This window comes from Takifugu rubripes, chromosome 13 (assembly GCF_901000725.2).
Source record: "Takifugu rubripes chromosome 13, fTakRub1.2, whole genome shotgun sequence".
Lineage (NCBI taxonomy): Eukaryota > Metazoa > Chordata > Actinopteri > Tetraodontiformes > Tetraodontidae > Takifugu > Takifugu rubripes.
The window spans coordinates 10,550,069-10,568,716 of record NC_042297.1 but is presented as its reverse complement, the minus strand read 5'-3'; the positions used below and the strand labels follow the sequence as shown (position 1 = coordinate 10,568,716).

General features: G+C 45.2%; 5 protein-coding genes across 5 annotated transcripts; 1 reads left to right on the top strand and 4 right to left on the bottom strand.

Annotated features, from left to right (window-relative positions):
* Nucleotides 1-905: 905 nt before the first annotated feature.
* On the bottom strand, nt 906-2,761 carry LOC101077910 (chymotrypsin B-like). The gene is made up of 7 exons (XM_003979246.3): nt 2,614-2,761; nt 2,374-2,477; nt 2,220-2,299; nt 1,912-1,993; nt 1,529-1,709; nt 1,287-1,420; nt 906-1,183 (listed from the first exon to the last, which is right to left on the bottom strand). The coding sequence occupies exons 1-7, from the start codon at nt 2,663-2,665 to the stop codon at nt 1,022-1,024; spliced, it is 795 nt and encodes a 264-aa protein (XP_003979295.1). The 5' UTR covers nt 2,666-2,761; the 3' UTR covers nt 906-1,021.
* A 2,295-nt stretch (nt 2,762-5,056) lies between these two features.
* Nucleotides 5,057-6,911, bottom strand: LOC105417243 (chymotrypsin B-like). The gene is made up of 7 exons (XM_029846371.1): nt 6,766-6,911; nt 6,526-6,629; nt 6,372-6,451; nt 6,064-6,145; nt 5,681-5,861; nt 5,439-5,572; nt 5,057-5,335 (listed from the first exon to the last, which is right to left on the bottom strand). The coding sequence occupies exons 1-7, from the start codon at nt 6,815-6,817 to the stop codon at nt 5,174-5,176; spliced, it is 795 nt and encodes a 264-aa protein (XP_029702231.1). The 5' UTR covers nt 6,818-6,911; the 3' UTR covers nt 5,057-5,173.
* Nucleotides 6,912-9,211: 2,300 nt separating this feature from the next.
* On the bottom strand, nt 9,212-11,073 carry LOC115252056 (chymotrypsin B-like). Its single transcript, XM_029846370.1, has 7 exons — nt 10,920-11,073; nt 10,680-10,783; nt 10,526-10,605; nt 10,218-10,299; nt 9,835-10,015; nt 9,593-9,726; nt 9,212-9,489 (listed from the first exon to the last, which is right to left on the bottom strand). Exons 1-7 carry the CDS (start codon nt 10,969-10,971, stop codon nt 9,328-9,330), a joined length of 795 nt encoding a protein of 264 aa, XP_029702230.1. The 5' UTR covers nt 10,972-11,073; the 3' UTR covers nt 9,212-9,327.
* Nucleotides 11,074-13,363: 2,290 nt separating this feature from the next.
* Nucleotides 13,364-15,236, bottom strand: LOC101074356 (chymotrypsin B-like). The gene is made up of 7 exons (XM_003969559.3): nt 15,079-15,236; nt 14,839-14,942; nt 14,685-14,764; nt 14,369-14,450; nt 13,987-14,167; nt 13,745-13,878; nt 13,364-13,641 (listed from the first exon to the last, which is right to left on the bottom strand). The coding sequence occupies exons 1-7, from the start codon at nt 15,128-15,130 to the stop codon at nt 13,480-13,482; spliced, it is 795 nt and encodes a 264-aa protein (XP_003969608.2). The 5' UTR covers nt 15,131-15,236; the 3' UTR covers nt 13,364-13,479.
* Nucleotides 15,237-16,430: 1,194 nt separating this feature from the next.
* Nucleotides 16,431-18,077, top strand: LOC101074582 (chymotrypsin A-like). The gene is made up of 7 exons (XM_003969560.3): nt 16,431-16,566; nt 16,711-16,814; nt 16,894-16,973; nt 17,173-17,251; nt 17,333-17,513; nt 17,614-17,747; nt 17,844-18,077. The coding sequence occupies exons 1-7, from the start codon at nt 16,515-16,517 to the stop codon at nt 18,003-18,005; spliced, it is 792 nt and encodes a 263-aa protein (XP_003969609.1). The 5' UTR covers nt 16,431-16,514; the 3' UTR covers nt 18,006-18,077.
* Nucleotides 18,078-18,648: the final 571 nt, after the last annotated feature.

Here is an 18,648-nt window from a genome sequence, read left to right as displayed (position 1 = left end):
CACAGAGCTGATGTCCACAAAGTGCTCCCTCTTCCCCTAAGCTGAGAGCATGTAACCCTGAATCCAAAATGGAATGCATTGAGGGATTGAGGAGAGCCTCAAAGCAGGTTATCATTCCCGTTATTTACTAGTTTACATCAATTTTCAGAGTTTGAGTATTCCAAAGTTACCCATAATTATAAAAGGTGATATGGTCCTATCGGCTCCATCAGATAGTCACATTAAATCAGAGTTACAGCTTGCACTGAGATGGGTTTGCAAACTGTGTGAACAATTCAACCAAGACTTTTGTCTTCATCACACTGAATGTCCATGATTAGGTGCCAGTTCATTGCGGGGCACATATACTCAGGTTGATGACCACGTTTATAGTTATAACCTCTCATCTTCTATTATGTGGCTCAGAAAGGCCCAAAGATGCAGAAGGATGCAAACACTCATTTTATTGAATCATGTTTATGAACATGATTAAATCAAAACACAAAGGATATTTGACAACCGAACCCAAAACCAACATTTGAGAAAAGGGGTTGACAACCCCATCCAAACTAGACAAAACGGAGCATATTTGTATTCATTCCTACTTGTTAGGATGGAAATGTTCCCCAGTTTCGACTGTAAAATCACAAATTGAAACGACATTGAGTTATTGTTAATCGTTTTTATTATTGATCATTTTCAACCTCTGACAGTAGTAATGAGCCTGGCGAGTTCAGGAATCTAGCTAATCTTGATGTAAAGAGATTTTCTTGCAAAATTATTGAGAATTTAACAATAATAGATCATTGTTTTCAAGTGTTACTTCAGTAATTCCTACTGTTTTGTTATTAATGATGAAAAAGAGCTGTTTACTGGAATAATATATTGATTTTACTGAAAGACCAAAAATTGAAAGCACATGGAGCTGTTGTTAATGGTTTTTATTATTGATCATTTTCAACCTCTGACAGTCGTACTGGGCCTGGTAGGTTCAGGACTCAGGACCAACAGGTTAAGGCTTTAGCAGGCTGCCTGTGAGGGTTTAGTTGGCGGCGAGGATCTGGTCAACCCATCCACGGAGCATGGTGACACGGGCATAGACGGCAGGAGTGGTGGTGGAGCAACGGCTGCTTCCCCAGGAGACGATACCAACCAGAGTCCAGGCACCATCCTTCTCACAGACCAGAGGGCCACCAGAATCCCCCTGAGAGATCACAAAGCAGTGATTAAATGTTGTGATTTTAACAGTATAAAACAACATTGACAGAGACGCATCTGACACGTGAGACAGGTGGGTGGGTCCTCACCATACAGGAGGTGGCTCCAGCTCCTCCAGCACAGATCATCACATCTGAGATGTTGCTGCCCCAGTGTTTCTTGCACTGCTCGTTGGACAGCAGAGGCAGAGCAGCCTGCTGCAGGTTGTTGGGAGTACTGGGAGCTGAGGGAAACAGTCACAGCAAACAGTCACAGCAGTTCCTGTTGAACCTCTATTGTGAATGTACAGGCGGTCCAACTGAGAGCATGACCTCAGTGGATCTAGTCTCACCATTGTAGCGGGTCAGACCCCAGCCAGAGGTGACGCAGGTCATTCCAGCGGCAAAGACATCGGTGGCCTCAGCCAGGCAGACGGGAGACACGTTGGTGCCCAGGCGAGCGGGGGTGGACAGCTTGATGAGGGCGATGTCGTTGTTGATGGTGTAGGGATTCCACTGGGGATGAGTGAACACCTGGAGAGGAGCAGGGAGGGTGTGGAGGTGTAATTATTAAAAAAGATTGATTTTATTATTGTACTGAGCTGGTGAGTTATTCGGGGTGTACCCTGCCCTCGCCCATATGCGGCTGGAATAGGGTCAAGCATCCTCCCCGTGATCTCGAAATGGAGAATACGACTCAAGAAAATGAAAAGATTTGATCATTTTTGTATCTCACCCTGGCAGGCTTCAGAATCTGGACATCCTCGTTGGAGCCATAGCCCTTATTGTGTTCTCCAGCAATCACATTGTGGTAGGTCCTAACAGAAAAGAGGAAGCAGAACATCAACAAGAGATCCAGCACAGAAGAAAAGAAAAAAATCAGCTATTGGTGTGAAGAAGCTTCACTTTGACAGCATCACCAAACTTTTGTTCACATGGAGCCAATTCTGTGGGCTGTTTTTCACAACCACATGTTTAGCATAACCAAACTGGCTCGCGGCTGACAGCCACCAGTGGTTTTGTGGCATGTTGTGTTGAGCTGACCTGACGTTACAGTGAGCGGCGGTCACCACCCAGTTCTCATTGATCAGAGATCCTCCACAGAAGTGGAAGCCGTTGGATTGCTGTGAGAGCACCAGACAGAAGTCAGACCCAGAGGAAAAGGAAGGGCAGCATGTGTTACTGTCAGTTGACTCACCTGAAGAGACACCTGCCAGGGCCAGGAGTGAGGGACAGCCTCCTCGCCATTGACAATGCGGGCATAGCCGCTCACCTGGGGAGGGATGGCGGGAACGCCACAGCCTGAGGAAAGGACAGGTAGAGTAAGACACATGAAAGCAGCACCGTGCTGTTTTCAGCTGTCAGCCTGTGTGATACAACAACAGAATCTCTTCACAGTCAGAGTCCAGGTTCAAGCCTGACAATGACTGACTCTCACCATAGGCGGCGCTGACGAAGGCGAGGCAGGACACGATCCAGAGGAAGGCCATGGTGGCGATGCTGATGATGAAGCGCTGTCGTAAAGAGCTGCTCTTTTATTCCTGTCCTCTGGTGGCTCTCAGCCAATCAGAGTTCTTTCTGATTGTCCAGCTCAGCCGTCAGCTGCTTATCAGACCAGAGGTGGCGGCAGAGTTCTCACGGGTCTCCTGCTGCTCTCTGATTGGCTGAAATATTATGGAGAGGATGGAAACTGACTAAAAGAAAGTACATTTATTTTCATGTAAACTGAATGTTCTTTAAACAGTCATACATGAGACAAAGCTTGATGAAATATTTAGCACAGACATCAGAAATATTTGTGTTAGTGAAACATCATCAACAGATTCCAGAGAACAAACTGCATGAAAGAATTCTCTTTGATTTCCATTTCTAAACATAGATCTAGTCGGAGAGATAAAACATGGTTCCTGTCCTCTCAGACCTCCTTGATGGTTCCAGGATGGAGACTCTGACTTTTCATGGTTCAGTAAACTGGTCCTGTTGTCATTGGAGAGGTTCTGGCTCCTCATTGTCCTGGGTGCTGGTAATGATTACTACAGGAAATGTATCTTTTAGATTAAAATGATCAAGGAGTATTTGCTGAGTGTGTTGATAGAGATTTATTGAGTTTATTGTGGTATAACAGGAAACATGTTTATTTTAAATTACTCAGATGTGACTTAAGAGTTCGTTTTTGAAATCTTACAATTTATTTTTTTGTTCATTTGCTGTAACTGTACATCATGTTGAGGGCGGAGTCGGTTTTCTATAAGAAGTGAAAACACACACGGGAGCTGCTGTGTCAACGGATCACATCTGTTGACACAGTGATAACATGCACATTCAGCAGTTCTGATGGAACATGTGTGTTAAATCAGATTCACATACAACAGCTGATTCTTTGCAGAAAAAGAAATCATGGTTTTTATCTTTTGTGAATTTCATTCATTACATCTGCTTCACTTTGTCTTCAGACACACCTGAAGTCTTCAGACTCTGCAACTTTTCCCAATTCTCCAATTAAATATGTCAACATTTGCTCAGACCAAGTTTTAAAGGTGCTCAAAATGACTCAGATGAGAAGCTTGAGGTACCCCATAGTTCTAAGCAGAAACCTCTGACAGATACCGTATGTGTTAGCAGGACTTATCTGACATATATGAGGGCAGGTCTGAGTCTGTTTCACACATGTGAGTTGCTGGTTGAAGCAGTCAAAGAGCTGAGAAGATCGTTTAAGTCCACCAGAGAGATGATTATGTAACGTTCCACAGACTGATGAGACATCAACGTGGTGCTACATATTTATTTGAACATTCTTTTAGTAAAACAAAATAATCAGATGTATACAGAAAACTTTTTTTCTTCTTTTACATTTTTTCCAAGAAACCAAGTGTCCACAAACTCTCTTTCTGAGATCTAATCATCAAATCTTCTACTCTGTGGGGAAACAATGTCATCCACTGGTCAGAAGACATAGAACACTCTTATAAATCTATACTCATTTAATTGTTAATGGTGTTATAAACACCTGTCGGGAACACATTTGTTTGGTTTGTACCACTTGAAGCCGGCCGCCTAACTAGCTACATAGTTAAGGTTAGCTACATCACTATCTTCATGTCCCAATGAGACTTTGTTCAGCCAGTGTCTGGACCGTTGCCTGTCGAGTCCTGGGAACCCTGTGTTCCACAGCCATCGACCTTCTCTGGTCCCTACCTCAGGTGTTTATGTGTTGAGGTGGTTCCAGATGGGAGAAAGAGTACCTGACTCTGAGCCATCTTGACTCCCCTCCTGCCCTCCAACCATTCTAATGCTTGATCCCTGCTTCCTGGTGGTTCTGGAGAGTTTCAGGGTTCAAGAGGTTTGTTGTGGCCCTGCCTCCACCTGGGATTAGCATTTTCTGCAGATTGCTCCCCCAGCTGCCATCCACCACCAATTACTAGTAATCAATAAGTGTCTCACATCTGCATATAGTGTCCTCTCTGCATTTTATTGAGGTCTTTTAAATTTCCGGCAATGCTGACATCTGTGGACTTCAGCTAAATAAGCCAGGAGCCAGGTTGTTCAACTCTCAAATATTTCACATCCTGTGTTATAAATCAGTTGTGTAGAAAAGAAGCCCGCAAATGAGCTTGTTTTGAATAAATACTAAGCTCAGCCTGATATGCTCTGGGCTCAGGCTTTGAGGATAAGAGTAGTCATAACTCCAGTGTCTATCGGCAACATCATCAATTATATATGTGTCTGTTCTGCTCCTCTTTCTGTTCTTCTTCCCAGCCTCATCTCCCCTGACAGGGATTTTTAATCATTCCTACTGTCTTTATAGTAATGATGAGAAAGAGCTGATTACTGGAATCATTCGTAGATTCGACTGCAAGGCCAAAAATTGAAAGGACATGGAGTTGTTGTTAATGGTTTTTATTATTGATCATTTTCAACCTCTGACAGTCGTACTGGGCCTGGTAGGTTCAGGACTCAGGACCAACAGGTTAAGGCTTTAGCGGGCTGCCTGTGAGGGTTTAGTTGGCGGCGAGGATCTGGTCAACCCATCCACGGAGCATGGTGACACGGGCATAGACGGCAGGAGTGGTGGTGGAGCAACGGCTGCTTCCCCAGGAGACGATACCAACCAGAGTCCAGGCACCATCCTTCTCACAGACCAGAGGGCCACCAGAATCCCCCTGAGAGATCACAAAGCAGTGATTAAATGTTGTGATTTTAACAGTATAAAACAACATTGACAGAGACGCATCTGACACGTGAGACAGGTGGGTGGGTCCTCACCATACAGGAGGTGGCTCCAGCTCCTCCAGCACAGATCATCACATCTGAGATGTTGCTGCCCCAGTGTTTCTTGCACTGCTCGTTGGACAGCAGAGGCAGAGCAGCCTGCTGCAGGTTGTTGGGAGTACTGGGAGCTGAGGGAAACAGTCACAGCAAACAGTCACAGCAGTTCCTGTTGAACCTCTATTGTGAATGTACAGGCGGTCCAACTGAGAGCATGACCTCAGTGGATCTAGTCTCACCATTGTAGCGGGTCAGACCCCAGCCAGAGGTGACGCAGGTCATTCCAGCGGCAAAGACATCGGTGGCCTCAGCCAGGCAGACGGGAGACACGTTGGTGCCCAGGCGAGCGGGGGTGGACAGCTTGATGAGGGTGATGTCGTTGTTGATGGTGTAGGGATTCCACTGGGGATGAGTGAACACCTGGAGAGGAGCAGGGAGGGTGTGGAGGTGTAATTATTAAAAAAGATTGGATTATTATTGTACTGAGCTGGTGAGTTATTCTGGGGTGTACCCTGCCCTCGCCCATATGCGGCTGGAATAGGGTCAAGCATCCTCCCCGTGATCTCGAAATGGAGAATACGACTCAAGAAAATGAAAAGATTTGATCATTTTTGTATCTCACCCTGGCAGGCTTCAGAATCTGGACATCCTCGTTGGAGCCATAGCCCTTATTGTGTTCTCCAGCAATCACATTGTGGTAGGTCCTAACAGAAAAGAGGAAGCAGAACATCAACAAGAGATCCAGCACAGAAGAAAAGAAAAAAATCAGCTATTGGTGTGAAGAAGCTTCACTTTGACAGCATCACCAAACTTTTGTTCACATGGAGCCAATTCTGTGGGCTGTTTTTCACAACCACATGTTTAGCATAACCAAACTGGCTCGCGGCTGACAGCCACCAGTGGTTTTGTGGCATGTTGTGTTGAGCTGACCTGACGTTACAGTGAGCGGCGGTCACCACCCAGTTCTCATTGATCAGAGATCCTCCACAGAAGTGGAAGCCGTTGGATTGCTGTGAGAGCACCAGACAGAAGTCAGACCCAGAGGAAAAGGAAGGGCAGCATGTGTTACTGTCAGTTGACTCACCTGAAGAGACACCTGCCAGGGCCAGGAGTGAGGGACAGCCTCCTCGCCATTGACAATGCGGGCATAGCCGCTCACCTGGGGAGGGATGGCGGGAACGCCACAGCCTGAGGAAAGGACAGGTAGAGTAAGACACATGAAAGCAGCAACGTGCTGTTTTCAGCTGTCAGCCTGTGTGATACAACAACAGAATCTCTTCACAGTCAGAGTCCAGGTTCAAGTCAGACAACGACTGACTCTCACCATAGGCGGCGCTGACGAAGGCGAGGCAGGACACGATCCAGAGGAAGGCCATGGTGGCGATGCTGATGATGAAGCGCTGTCGTAAAGAGCTGCTCTTTTATTCCCGTCCTCTGGTGGCTCTCAGCCAATCAGAGTTCTTTCTGATTGTCCAGCTCAGCCGTCAGCTGCTTATCAGACCAGAGGTGGCGGCAGAGTTCTCACGGGTCTCCTGCTGCTCTCTGATTGGCTGAAATATTATGGAGAGGATGGAAACTGACTAAAAGAAAGTACATTTATTTTCATGTAAACTGAATGTTCTTTAAACAGTCATACATGAGACAAAGCTTGATGAAATATTTAGCACAGACATCAGAAATATTTGTGTTAGTGAAACATCATCAACAGATTCCAGAGAACAAACTGCATAAAAGAATTCTCTTTGATTTCCATTTCTGCACATAGATCTAGTCAGAGAGATAAAACATGGTTCCTGTCCTCTCAGACCTCTTTGATGGTTCCAGGATGGAGACTCTGACTTTTCATGTTTCAGTAAACTGGTCCTGTTGTCATTGGAGAGGTTCTGGCTCCTCATTGTCCTGGGTCCTGGTAATGATTACTACAGGAAATGTATCTTTTAGATTAAAGTTATCAAGGAGTATTTGCTGAGTGTGTTGATAGAGACTTATTGAGTTTATTGTGGGATAACAGGAAACATGTTTTTTTAATAACTCAGATGTGACAAAAGAGTTCATTTTTGAAATCTTACAATTTATTTTTTTGTTCATTTGCTGTAACTGTACATCATGTTGAGGGCGGAGTCGGTTTTCTATAAGAAGTGAAAACACACACGGGAGCTGCTGTGTCAACGGATCACATCTGTTGACACAGTGATAACGTGCACATTCAGCAGTTCTGATGGAACACGTGTGTTAAATCAGATTCACATACAACAGCTGATTCTTTGCAGAAAAAGAAATCATGGTTTTTATCTTTTGTGAATTTCATTCATTACATCTGCTTCACTTTGTCTTCAGACACACCTGAAGTCTTCAGACTCTGCAACTTTTCCCAATTCTCCAATTAAATATGTCAACATTTGCTCAGACCAAGTTTTAAAGGTGCTCAAAATGACTCAGATCAGAAGCTTGAGGTACCCCATAGTTCTAAGCAGAAACCTCTGACAGATACCGTATGTGTTAGCAGGACTTATCTGACATATATGAGGGCAGGTCTGAGTCTGTTTCACACATGTGAGTTGCTGGTTGAAGCAGTCAAAGAGCTGAGAAGATCGTTTAAGTCCACCAGAGAGATGATTATGTAACGTTCCACAGACTGATGAGACATCAGCGTGGTGCTACATATTTATTTGAACATTCTTTTAGTAAAACAAAATAATCAGATGTATACACAGAGAAAACTTTTTTTCTTCTTTTACATTTTTTCCAAGAAACCAAGTGTCCACAAACTCTCTTTCTGAGATCTAATCATCAAATCTTCTACTCTGTGGGGAAACAATGTCATCCACTGGTCAGAAGACATAGAACACTCTTATAAATCTATACTCATTTAATTGTTAATGGTGTTGTAAACACCTGTCGGGAACACATTTGTTTGGTTTGTACCACTTGAAGCCGGCCACCTAACTAGCTACATAGTTAAGGTTAGCTCCATTACTATCTTCATGTCCCAATGAGACTTTGTTCAGCCAGTGTCTGGACCGTTGCCTGTCGAGTCCTGGGAACCCTGTGTTCCACAGCCATCGACCTTCTCTGGTCCCTACCTCAGGTGTTTATGTGTTGAGGTGGTTCCAGATGGGAGAAAGAGTACCTAACTCTGAGCCATCTTGACTCCCCTCCTGCCCTCCAACCATTCTAATGCTTGATCCCTGCTTCCTGGTGGTTCTGGAGAGTTTCAGGGTTCAAGAGGTTTGTTGTGGCCCTGCCTCCACCTGGGATTAGCATTTTCTGCAGATTGCTCCCCCAGCTGCCATCCACTACAAATTACTAATAATCAATAAGTGTCTCACATCTGCATATAGTGTCCTCTCTGCATTTTATTGAGGTCTTTTAAATTTCCGGCAATGCTGACATCTGTGGACTTCAGCTAAATAAGCCAGGAGCCAGGTTGTTCAACTCTCAAATATTTCACATCCTGTGTTATAAATCAGTTGTGTAGAAAAGAAGCCCGCAAATGAGCTTGTTTTGAATAAATACTAAGCTCAGCCTGATATGCTCTGGGCTCAGGCTTTGAGGATAAGAGTAGCCATAACTCCAGTGTCTATCGGCAACAACATCAATTATATATGTGTCTGTTCTGCTCCTCTTTCTGTTCTTCTTCCCAGCCTCATCTCCCCTGACAGGGATTTTTAATCATTCCTACTGTCTTTATAGTAATGATGAGAAAGAGCTGATTACTGGAATCATTCGTAGATTCGACTGCAAGGCCAAAAATTGAAAGCACATGGAGCTGTTGTTAATGGTTTTTATTATTGATCATTTTCAACTTCTGACAGTCGTACTGGGCCTGGCAGGTTCAGGACTCAGAACCAACAGGTTAAGGCTTTAGCGGGCTGCCTGTGAGGGTTTAGTTGGCGGCGAGGATCTGGTCAACCCATCCACGGAGCATGGTGACACGGGCATAGACGGCAGGAGTGGTGGTGGAGCAACGGCTGCTTCCCCAGGAGACGATACCAACCAGAGTCCAGGCACCATCCTTCTCACAGACCAGAGGGCCACCAGAATCCCCCTGAGAGATCACAAAGCAGCGATTAAATGTTGTGATTTTAACAGTATAAAACAACATTGACAGAGACGCATCTGACACGTGAGACAGGTGGGTGGGTCCTCACCATACAGGAGGTGGCTCCAGCTCCTCCAGCACAGATCATCACATCTGAGATGTTGCTGCCCCAGTGTTTCTTGCACTGCTCGTTGGACAGCAGAGGCAGAGCAGCCTGCTGCAGGTTGTTGGGAGTACTGGGAGCTGAGGGAAACAGTCACAGCAAACAGTCACAGCAGTTCCTGTTGAACCTCTATTGTGAATGTACAGGCGGTCCAACTGAGAGCATGACCTCAGTGGATCTAGTCTCACCATTGTAGCGGGTCAGACCCCAGCCAGAGGTGACGCAGGTCATTCCAGCGGCAAAGACATCGGTGGCCTCAGCCAGGCAGACGGGAGACACGTTGGTGCCCAGGCGAGCGGGGGTGGACAGCTTGATGAGGGCGATGTCGTTGTTGATGGTGTAGGGATTCCACTGGGGATGAGTGAACACCTGGAGAGGAGCAGGGAGGGTGTGGAGGTGTAATTATTAAAAAAGATTGGATTATTATTGTACTGAGCTGGTGAGTTATTCTGGGGTGTACCCTGCCCTCGCCCATATGCGGCTGGAATAGGGTCAAGCATCCTCCCCGTGATCTCGAAATGGAGAATACGACTCAAGAAAATGAAAAGATTTGATCATTTTTGTATCTCACCCTGGCAGGCTTCAGAATCTGGACATCCTCGTTGGAGCCATAGCCCTTATTGTGTTCTCCAGCAATCACATTGTGGTAGGTCCTAACAGAAAAGAGGAAGCAGAACATCAACAAGAGATCCAGCACAGAAGAAAAGAAAAAAATCAGCTATTGGTGTGAAGAAGCTTCACTTTGACAGAATCACCAAACTTTTGTTCACATGGAGCCAATTCTGTGGGCTGTTTTTCACAACCACATGTTTAGCATAACCAAACTGGCTCGCGGCTGACAGCCACCAGTGGTTTTGTGGCATGTTGTGTTGAGCTGACCTGACGTTACAGTGAGCGGCGGTCACCACCCAGTTCTCATTGATCAGAGATCCTCCACAGAAGTGGAAGCCGTTGGATTGCTGTGAGAGCACCAGACAGAAGTCAGACCCAGAGGAAAAGGAAGGGCAGCATGTGTTACTGTCAGTTGACTCACCTGAAGAGACACCTGCCAGGGCCAGGAGTGAGGGACAGCCTCCTCGCCATTGACAATGCGGGCATAGCCGCTCACCTGGGGAGGGATGGCGGGAACGCCACAGCCTGAGGAAAGGACAGGTAGAGTAAGACACATGAAAGCAGCACCGTGCTGTTTTCAGCTGTCAGCCTGTGTGATACAACAACAGAATCTCTTCACAGTCAGAGTCCAGGTTCAAGCCTGACAATGACTGACTCTCACCATAGGCGGCGCTGACGAAGGCGAGGCAGGACACGATCCAGAGGAAGGCCATGGTGGCGATGCTGATGATGAAGCGCTGTCGTAAAGAGCTGCTCCTTTATTCCCGTCCTCTGGTGGCTCTCAGCCAATCAGAGTTCTATCTGATTGTCCAGCTCAGCCGTCAGCTGCTTATCAGACCAGAGGTGGCGGCAGTGTTCTCACGGGTCTCCTGCTGCTCTCTGATTGGCTGAAATATTATGGAGAGGATGGAAACTGACTAAAAGAAAGTACATTTATTTTCATGGAAACTGAATGTTCTTTAAACAGTCATACATGAGACAAAGCTTGATGAAATATTTAACATAGACATCAGAAATATTTGTGTTAGTGAAACATCATCAACAGATTCCAGAGAACAAACTGCATGAAAGAATTCTCTTTGATTTCCATTTCTAAACATAGATCTAGTCAGAGAGATAAAACATGGTTCCTGTCCTCTCAGACCTCCTTGATGGTTCCAGGATGGAGACTCTGACTTTTCATGGTTCAGTAAACTGGTCCTGTTGTCATTGGAGAGGTTCTGGCTCCTCATTGTCCTGGGTCCTGGTAATGATTACTACAGGAAATGTATCTTTTAGATTAAAATGATCAAGGAGTATTTGCTGAGTGTGTTGATAGAGATTTATTGAGTTTATTGTGGTATAACAGGAAACATGTTTTTTTTAAATAACTCAGATGTGACATAAGTTTGTTTTTGAAATCTTACAATTAATTTTTTTGTTCATTTGCTGTAACTGTACATCATGTTGAGGGCGGAGTCGGTTTTCTATAAGAAGTGAAAACACACACAGGAGCTGCTGTGTCAACGGATCACATCTGTTGACACAGTGATAACGTGCACATTCAGCAGTTCTGATGGAACACGTGTGTTAAATCAGATTCACATACAACAGCTGATTCTTTGCAGAAAAAGAAATCATGGTTTTTATCTTTTGTGAATTTCATTCATTACATCTGCTTCACTTTGTCTTCAGACACACCCGAAGTCTTCAGACTCTGCAACTTTTCCCAATTCTCCAATTAAATATGTCAACATTTGCTCAGACCAAGTTTTAAAGGTGCTCAAAATGACTCAGATCAGAAGCTTGAGGTACCCCATAGTTCTAAGCAGAAACCTCTGACAGATACCGTATGTGTTAGCAGGACTTATCTGACATAAATGAGGGCAGGTCTGAGTCTGTTTCACACATGTGAGTTGCTGGTTGAAGCAGTCAAAGAGCTGAGAAGATCGTTTAAGTCCACCAGAGAGATGATTATGTAACGTTCCACAGACTGATGAGACATCAGCGTGGTGCTACATATTTATTTGAACATTCTTTTAGTAAAACAAAATAATCAGATGTATACACAGAGAAAACATTTTTCTTCTTCTACATTTTTTCAAATAAACCAAGTCTCCACAAACTCTCTTTCTGAGATCTAATCATCAAATCTTCTACTCTGTGGGGAAACAATGTCATCCACTGGTCAGAAGACATAGAACACTCTTATAAATCTATACTCATTTAATTGTTAATGGTGTTGTAAACACCTGTCGGGAACACATTTGTTTGGTTTGTACCACTTGAAGCCGGCCACCTAACTAGCTACATAGTTAAGGTTAGCTCCATTACTATCTTCATGTCCCAATGAGACTTTGTTCAGCCAGTGTCTGGACCGTTGCCTGTCGAGTCCTGGGAACCCTGTGTTCCACAGCCATCGACCTTCTCTGGTCCCTACCTCAGGTGTTTATGTGTTGAGGTGGTTCCAGATGGGAGAAAGAGTACCTAACTCTGAGCCATCTTGACTCCCCTCCTGCCCTCCAACCATTCTAATGCTTGATCCCTGCTTCCTGGTGGTTCTGGAGAGTTTCAGGGTTCAAGAGGTTTGTTGTGGCCCTGCCTCCACCTGGGATTAGCATTTTCTGCAGATTGCTCCCCCAGCTGCCATCCACCACCAATTACTAGTAATCAATAAGTGTCTCACATCTGCATATAGTGTCCTCTCTGCATTTTATTGAGGTCTTTTAAATTTCCGGCAATGCTGACATCTGTGGACTTCAGCTAAATAAGCCAGGAGCCAGGTTGTTCAACTCTCAAATATTTCACATCCTGTGTAAAAATCTGTTGTGTAGAAAAGAAGCCCACAAATGAGCTTGTCTTGAATAAATACCAAGCTCAGCCTGATATGCTCTGGGCTCAGGCTTTGAGGATAAGAGTAGCCATAACTCCAGTGTCTATCGGCAACATCATCAATTATATATGTGTCTGTTCTGCTCCTCTTTCTGTTCTTCTTCCCAGCCTCATCTCCCCTGACAGGGATTTTTAATCATTCCTACTGTCTTTATAGTAATGATGAGAAAGAGCTGATTACTGGAATCATTCGTAGATTCGACTGCAAGGCCAAAAATTGAAAGGACATGGAGCTGTTGTTAATGGTTTTTATTATTGATCATTTTCAACTTCTGACAGTCGTACTGGGCCTGGCAGGTTCAGGACTCAGAACCAACAGGTTAAGCCTTTAGCGTGCTGCCTGTGAGGGTTTAGTTGGCGGCGAGGATCTGGTCAACCCATCCACGGAGCATGGTGACACGGGCATAGACGGCAGGAGTGGTGGTGGAGCAACGGCTGCTTCCCCAGGAGACGATACCAACCAGAGTCCAGGCACCATCCTTCTCACAGACCAGAGGGCCACCAGAATCCCCCTGAGAGATCACAAAGCAGTGATTAAATATTGTGATTTTAACAGTATAAAACAACATTGACAGAGACACATCTGACACGTGAGACAGGTGGGTGGGTCCTCACCATACAGGAGGTGGCTCCAGCTCCTCCAGCACAGATCATCACATCTGAGATGTTGCTGCCCCAGTGTTTCTTGCACTGCTCGTTGGACAGCAGAGGCAGAGCAGCCTGCTGCAGGTTGTTGGGAGTACTGGGAGCTGAGGGAAACAGTCACAGCAAACAGTCACAGCAGTTCCTGTTGAACCTCTATTGTGAATGTACAGGCGGTCCAACTGAGAGCATGACCTCAGTGGATCTAGTCTCACCATTGTAGCGGGTCAGACCCCAGCCAGAGGTGACGCAGGTCATTCCAGCGGCAAAGACATCGGTGGCCTCAGCCAGGCAGACGGGAGACACGTTGGTGCCCAGGCGAGCGGGGGTGGACAGCTTGATGAGGGCGATGTCGTTGTTGATGGTGTAGGCATTCCACCTGGGATGAGTGAACACCTGGAGAGGAGCAGGGAGGGTGTGGAGGTGTAATTATTAAAAAAGATTAGATTATTATTGTACTGAGCTGGTGAGTTATTCGGGGTGTACCCTGCCCTCGCCCATATGCGGCTGGAATAGGGTCAAGCATCCTCCCCGTGATCTCGAAATGGAGAATACGACTCAAGAAAATGAAAAGATTTGATCATTTTTGTATCTCACCCTGGCAGGCTTCAGAATCTGGACATCCTCGTTGGAGCCATAGCCCTTATTGTGTTCTCCAGCAATCACATTGTGGTAGGTCCTAACAGAAAAGAGGAAGCAGAGCATCAACAAGAGATCCAGCACAGAAGAAAAGAAAAAAATCAGCTATTGGTGTGAAGAAGCTTCACTCTTGTGTTTTGACAGCATCACCGAACTTTTGTTCACATGGAGCCAATTCTGTGGGCTGTTTTTCACAACCACATGTTTAGCATAACCAAACTGGCTCGCGGCTGACAGCCACCAGTGGTTTTGTGGCATGTTGTGTTGAGCTGACCTGACGTTACAGTGAGCGGCGGTCACCACCCAGTTCTCATTGATCAGAGATCCTCCACAGAAGTGGAAGCCGTTGGATTGCTGTGAGAGCACCAGACAGAAGTCAGACCCAGAGGAAAAGGAAGGGCAGCATGTGTTACTGTCAGTTGACTCACCTGAAGAGACACCTGCCAGGGCCAGGAGTGAGGGACAGCCTCCTCGCCATTGACAATGCGGGCATAGCCGCTCACCTGGGGAGAGATGGCGGGAACGCCACAGCCTGAGGAAAGGACAGGTAGAGTAAGACACATGAAAGCAGCACCGTGCTGTTTTCAGCTGTCAGCCTGTGTGATACAACAACAGAATCTCTTCACAGTCAGAGTCCAGGTTCAAGCCTGACAATGACTGATTCTCACCGTAGGCGGCGCTGACGAAGGCGAGGCAGGACACGATCCAGAGGAAGGCCATGGTGGCGATGCTGATGATGAAGCGCTGTCGTAAAGAGCTGCTCCTTTATTCCCGTCCTCTGGTGGCTCTCAGCCAATCAGAGTTCTTTCTGATTGTCCAGCTCAGCCGTCAGCTGCTTATCAGACCAGAGGTGGCGGCAGAGTTCTCACGGGTCTCCTGCTGCTCTCTGATTGGCTGAAATATTATGGAGAGGATGGAAACTGACTAAAAGAAAGTACATTTATTTTCATGGAAACTGAATGTTCTTTAAACAGTCACATGAGAGACATAGCTTACTCTTTCTTTTTTTGTCCACTTTATACACAGAGAAATTTTATGTGAGATCATGATAGAGAATATGAAGTCCATTTTATGGGAATGTCGAGTGTGTGTTTGTCAGGTTTGACTGATAAACACTGCTGGGAAACATGCACATGTCCAATCGTGCATATACACTTTCAATGGTTAAGTCTTTCCATTACTGAACTGACTTCTCTTGGAACACAGCCGCTTTAGAAGCAGCTTTATGATCAGGCCTTGACCCTTAGTGTCACAGTGCTTTGAAAGTCACATTTTGTTTCCATTGAGGGCTGGATTCCACCACGGCTGCCCTTTGACAAGATTCTCTTTATAACCTTTCTGGATATAATTTCTACGCGCCGCCTTTGTGGCTTGGTAGCTTTAGGATCCTTTCTCTGCTTTTTGCAGATGAATCTGTTGGCTTTTCAACTCTCACTAGGATGGTTCACAGCTGAGCGTTAGGATACAAATTTACCCCTCAGAACCCAAGATCACCCCTCCAGAAAGGGATGAAATGCCCCCTTCAGTTTGGGACCGGGGCGTTTTGTCCAGGAGTGAGGGAATGTTGGAGAGTGGCTTTTTCTGAAGACTTAAAGTGTTGCACGATCTCAAATATCCCTTTTTAAAATTCTTGACAAAGCTAAGATCATTGCATTTGGTGCTAAACACTTTCTCTTTCTGTTAGACAAAACTTAAACTGACAATTTCTTCAGCAAACCAGCCATCCATTGGTTCTCATCACAATAACGTTGCTTAAAGAAGTTCTATTCATTGTGAGCACTTCTCTCTCTCTAAATGACATCTAACCTCTGAGAAAAATTCTTGAGAAAGTCATCATTGCTCAGAGACTCTCCAAAATCCCAGAAGCGGCATTAGTTCAAGAAACAACTTTGTTCATCCATGTTTGTTAAACTGAATGTTTTTAGAACTAGTAAACTGAGTCAGACTTAATTGCTCCAGAATATTCCTTTTTTTCCCCTTGGTTGGAAATCTCCACCTGCCCGATTCCCACTGTCCTGATAAAATGTCCCTGCTCTCTTATCCAATCACATTGCTCAAAGCTGAATAAAAGCTCCACACTAACACGTTACAAACACATCCAGCCATGGCCTTCCTGTGGATCCTCTCCTGTCTTGCCCTTGCAGGGGCTACTTACGGTGAGACTTCCCTTAAGACAGTAACACTTGCCGAGTAAAATGTAAACATACAGTAACAACCAGCTGAAAGCATTTTAGACGAAAGATACATCCATCAAACAACTTAATACATTGTCTTATATGATGACGCCATCCTTTCACCAGGTTGCGGCGTTCCTGGCATCTCTCCTGTTATCACCGGATACTCTCGTATTGTTAATGGTGAGGAGGCAGTGCCTCACTCTTGGCCCTGGCAGGTGTCTCTGCAGGTAAACACACACACATACAAACACATATAAGTGCACAAATACACGTATGCACACACTGAGTTAACACTGTTTGTTTCAGGATTACACTGGTTTTCACTTCTGTGGGGGCTCTCTGATCAATGAGAACTGGGTGGTGACAGCTGCTCACTGCAATGTCAGGTAAACATCTAAGTCACCATGTAACATCTTACCAACCTTTAATTTGTAGCCTGACCAATAAAAACATGTACGTTGTTGACGTTTCTATTGTTTATTCACCAGTTATGGCTCACTGAATATTAAAGATGGTGCCATGTTGAAAATATTCAGTTTTCTAAACAGATAGTAAAAGGTCACATCATGTTGTTTTCTCCTATAGAACGTCCCACCGTGTGATCCTTGGAGAGCATGATCGCTCTTCCAGTAACGAGGCCATCCAGGTGATGAAAGTTGGAAAGGTGAGTGACGCTCAACAGATCCTCAACTCTTCTTCACCAACTCGTAGAGTGGAATTCTAATTGAATGTCGCCTCCTGTCAGGTTTTCAAACACCCAAAGTACAATAGCTACACCATCAACAATGACATCCTGCTCATCAAGTTGGCGAGCCCCGCCCAGTTGAACGTACGCGTGTCACCTGTGTGCGTGGCTGAGACCTCAGATAACTTCCCTGGTGGCATGAGGTGTGTGACCAGCGGCTGGGGCTTGACTCGCTACAATGGTAAGAGCTAATCACAGAACTAAGGTTTGGAGTTTCTCTGAGGACGTGTATTTTGTGGAGTCAGGTTTGTGTTTAATTCATTAGTGTCTGTTTGCTGCAGCTCCCGACACCCCAGCTCTCTTGCAACAGGCTGCTCTCCCCCTGCTGACCAATGAGAGGTGCCGTCAGTTCTGGGGCAGCAAGATCACAGATCTGATGATCTGCGCTGGAGCCTCCGGAGCCTCCTCATGCATGGTAGGTCTCAGGCTGAAGTATGTTTTGCGCATGCAGGCCACACTTTGTGACTGTAGAGTCTTGTTCCCTGTTAATCGTCTTTTTGTCCCTTTTCAGGGTGACTCCGGTGGTCCTCTGGTCTGTGAGAAGGCGGGAGCTTGGACTCTGGTTGGTATTGTGTCTTGGGGCAGTGGATTCTGCAGCGTGTCTTCACCTGGTGTGTACGCTCGTGTCACCATGTTGCGTGCCTGGATGGACCAGATCATTGCTGCCAACTGAGCTGGGAATGCCTAATATGAACCTTCCCCAGTAAAAAAAAAACATTAAAAGAGACTTTATTTGTTGTCATGATTTTAATCAAACTCTGTTCAAAGAAACACTAACAGGCAGAACAGCATATAAAGAGCTAATAGATAGAGGTTGTAGCTCAAGTGGACGTCTCAACATGTTGACTGCAGTCAACATGTTGTTCAACCAAGTCAATCAACCAGTCAATCAAATGATCAACCACCAACGTATACAACTTTACAAGTGCTTCACCTTAAGTAAAGATAGAGATAATAAAGTAGAGATAATAGCACAAATAAAAAACATCACATAAGTGAAAGAGATAAAAGAATAAAACGTTCATGTCATTACTAACTAGTTACAAAATCTAGTCTAAAAAGATGATTTGAGAATCTTAAATCTGAATCAGAGGGTCAAATGTTAAATAGTTTAGGAAAAGCCAAAAGCACAACCATTTCGCTGTTTGCATCTTGACCTTTGAGCTAAAAAGTAGTCGGCCATTTGAGTGTTTAAATGTTAAATGAAATTTGGTCCAGAACTGGGAGCCAGTAGAGGACAGGAGCTTTGTGACCCCACTTACATGAACCAGATGGAGACAGACAGAAAATTATTGTTGACTCCAAACTACTGAACA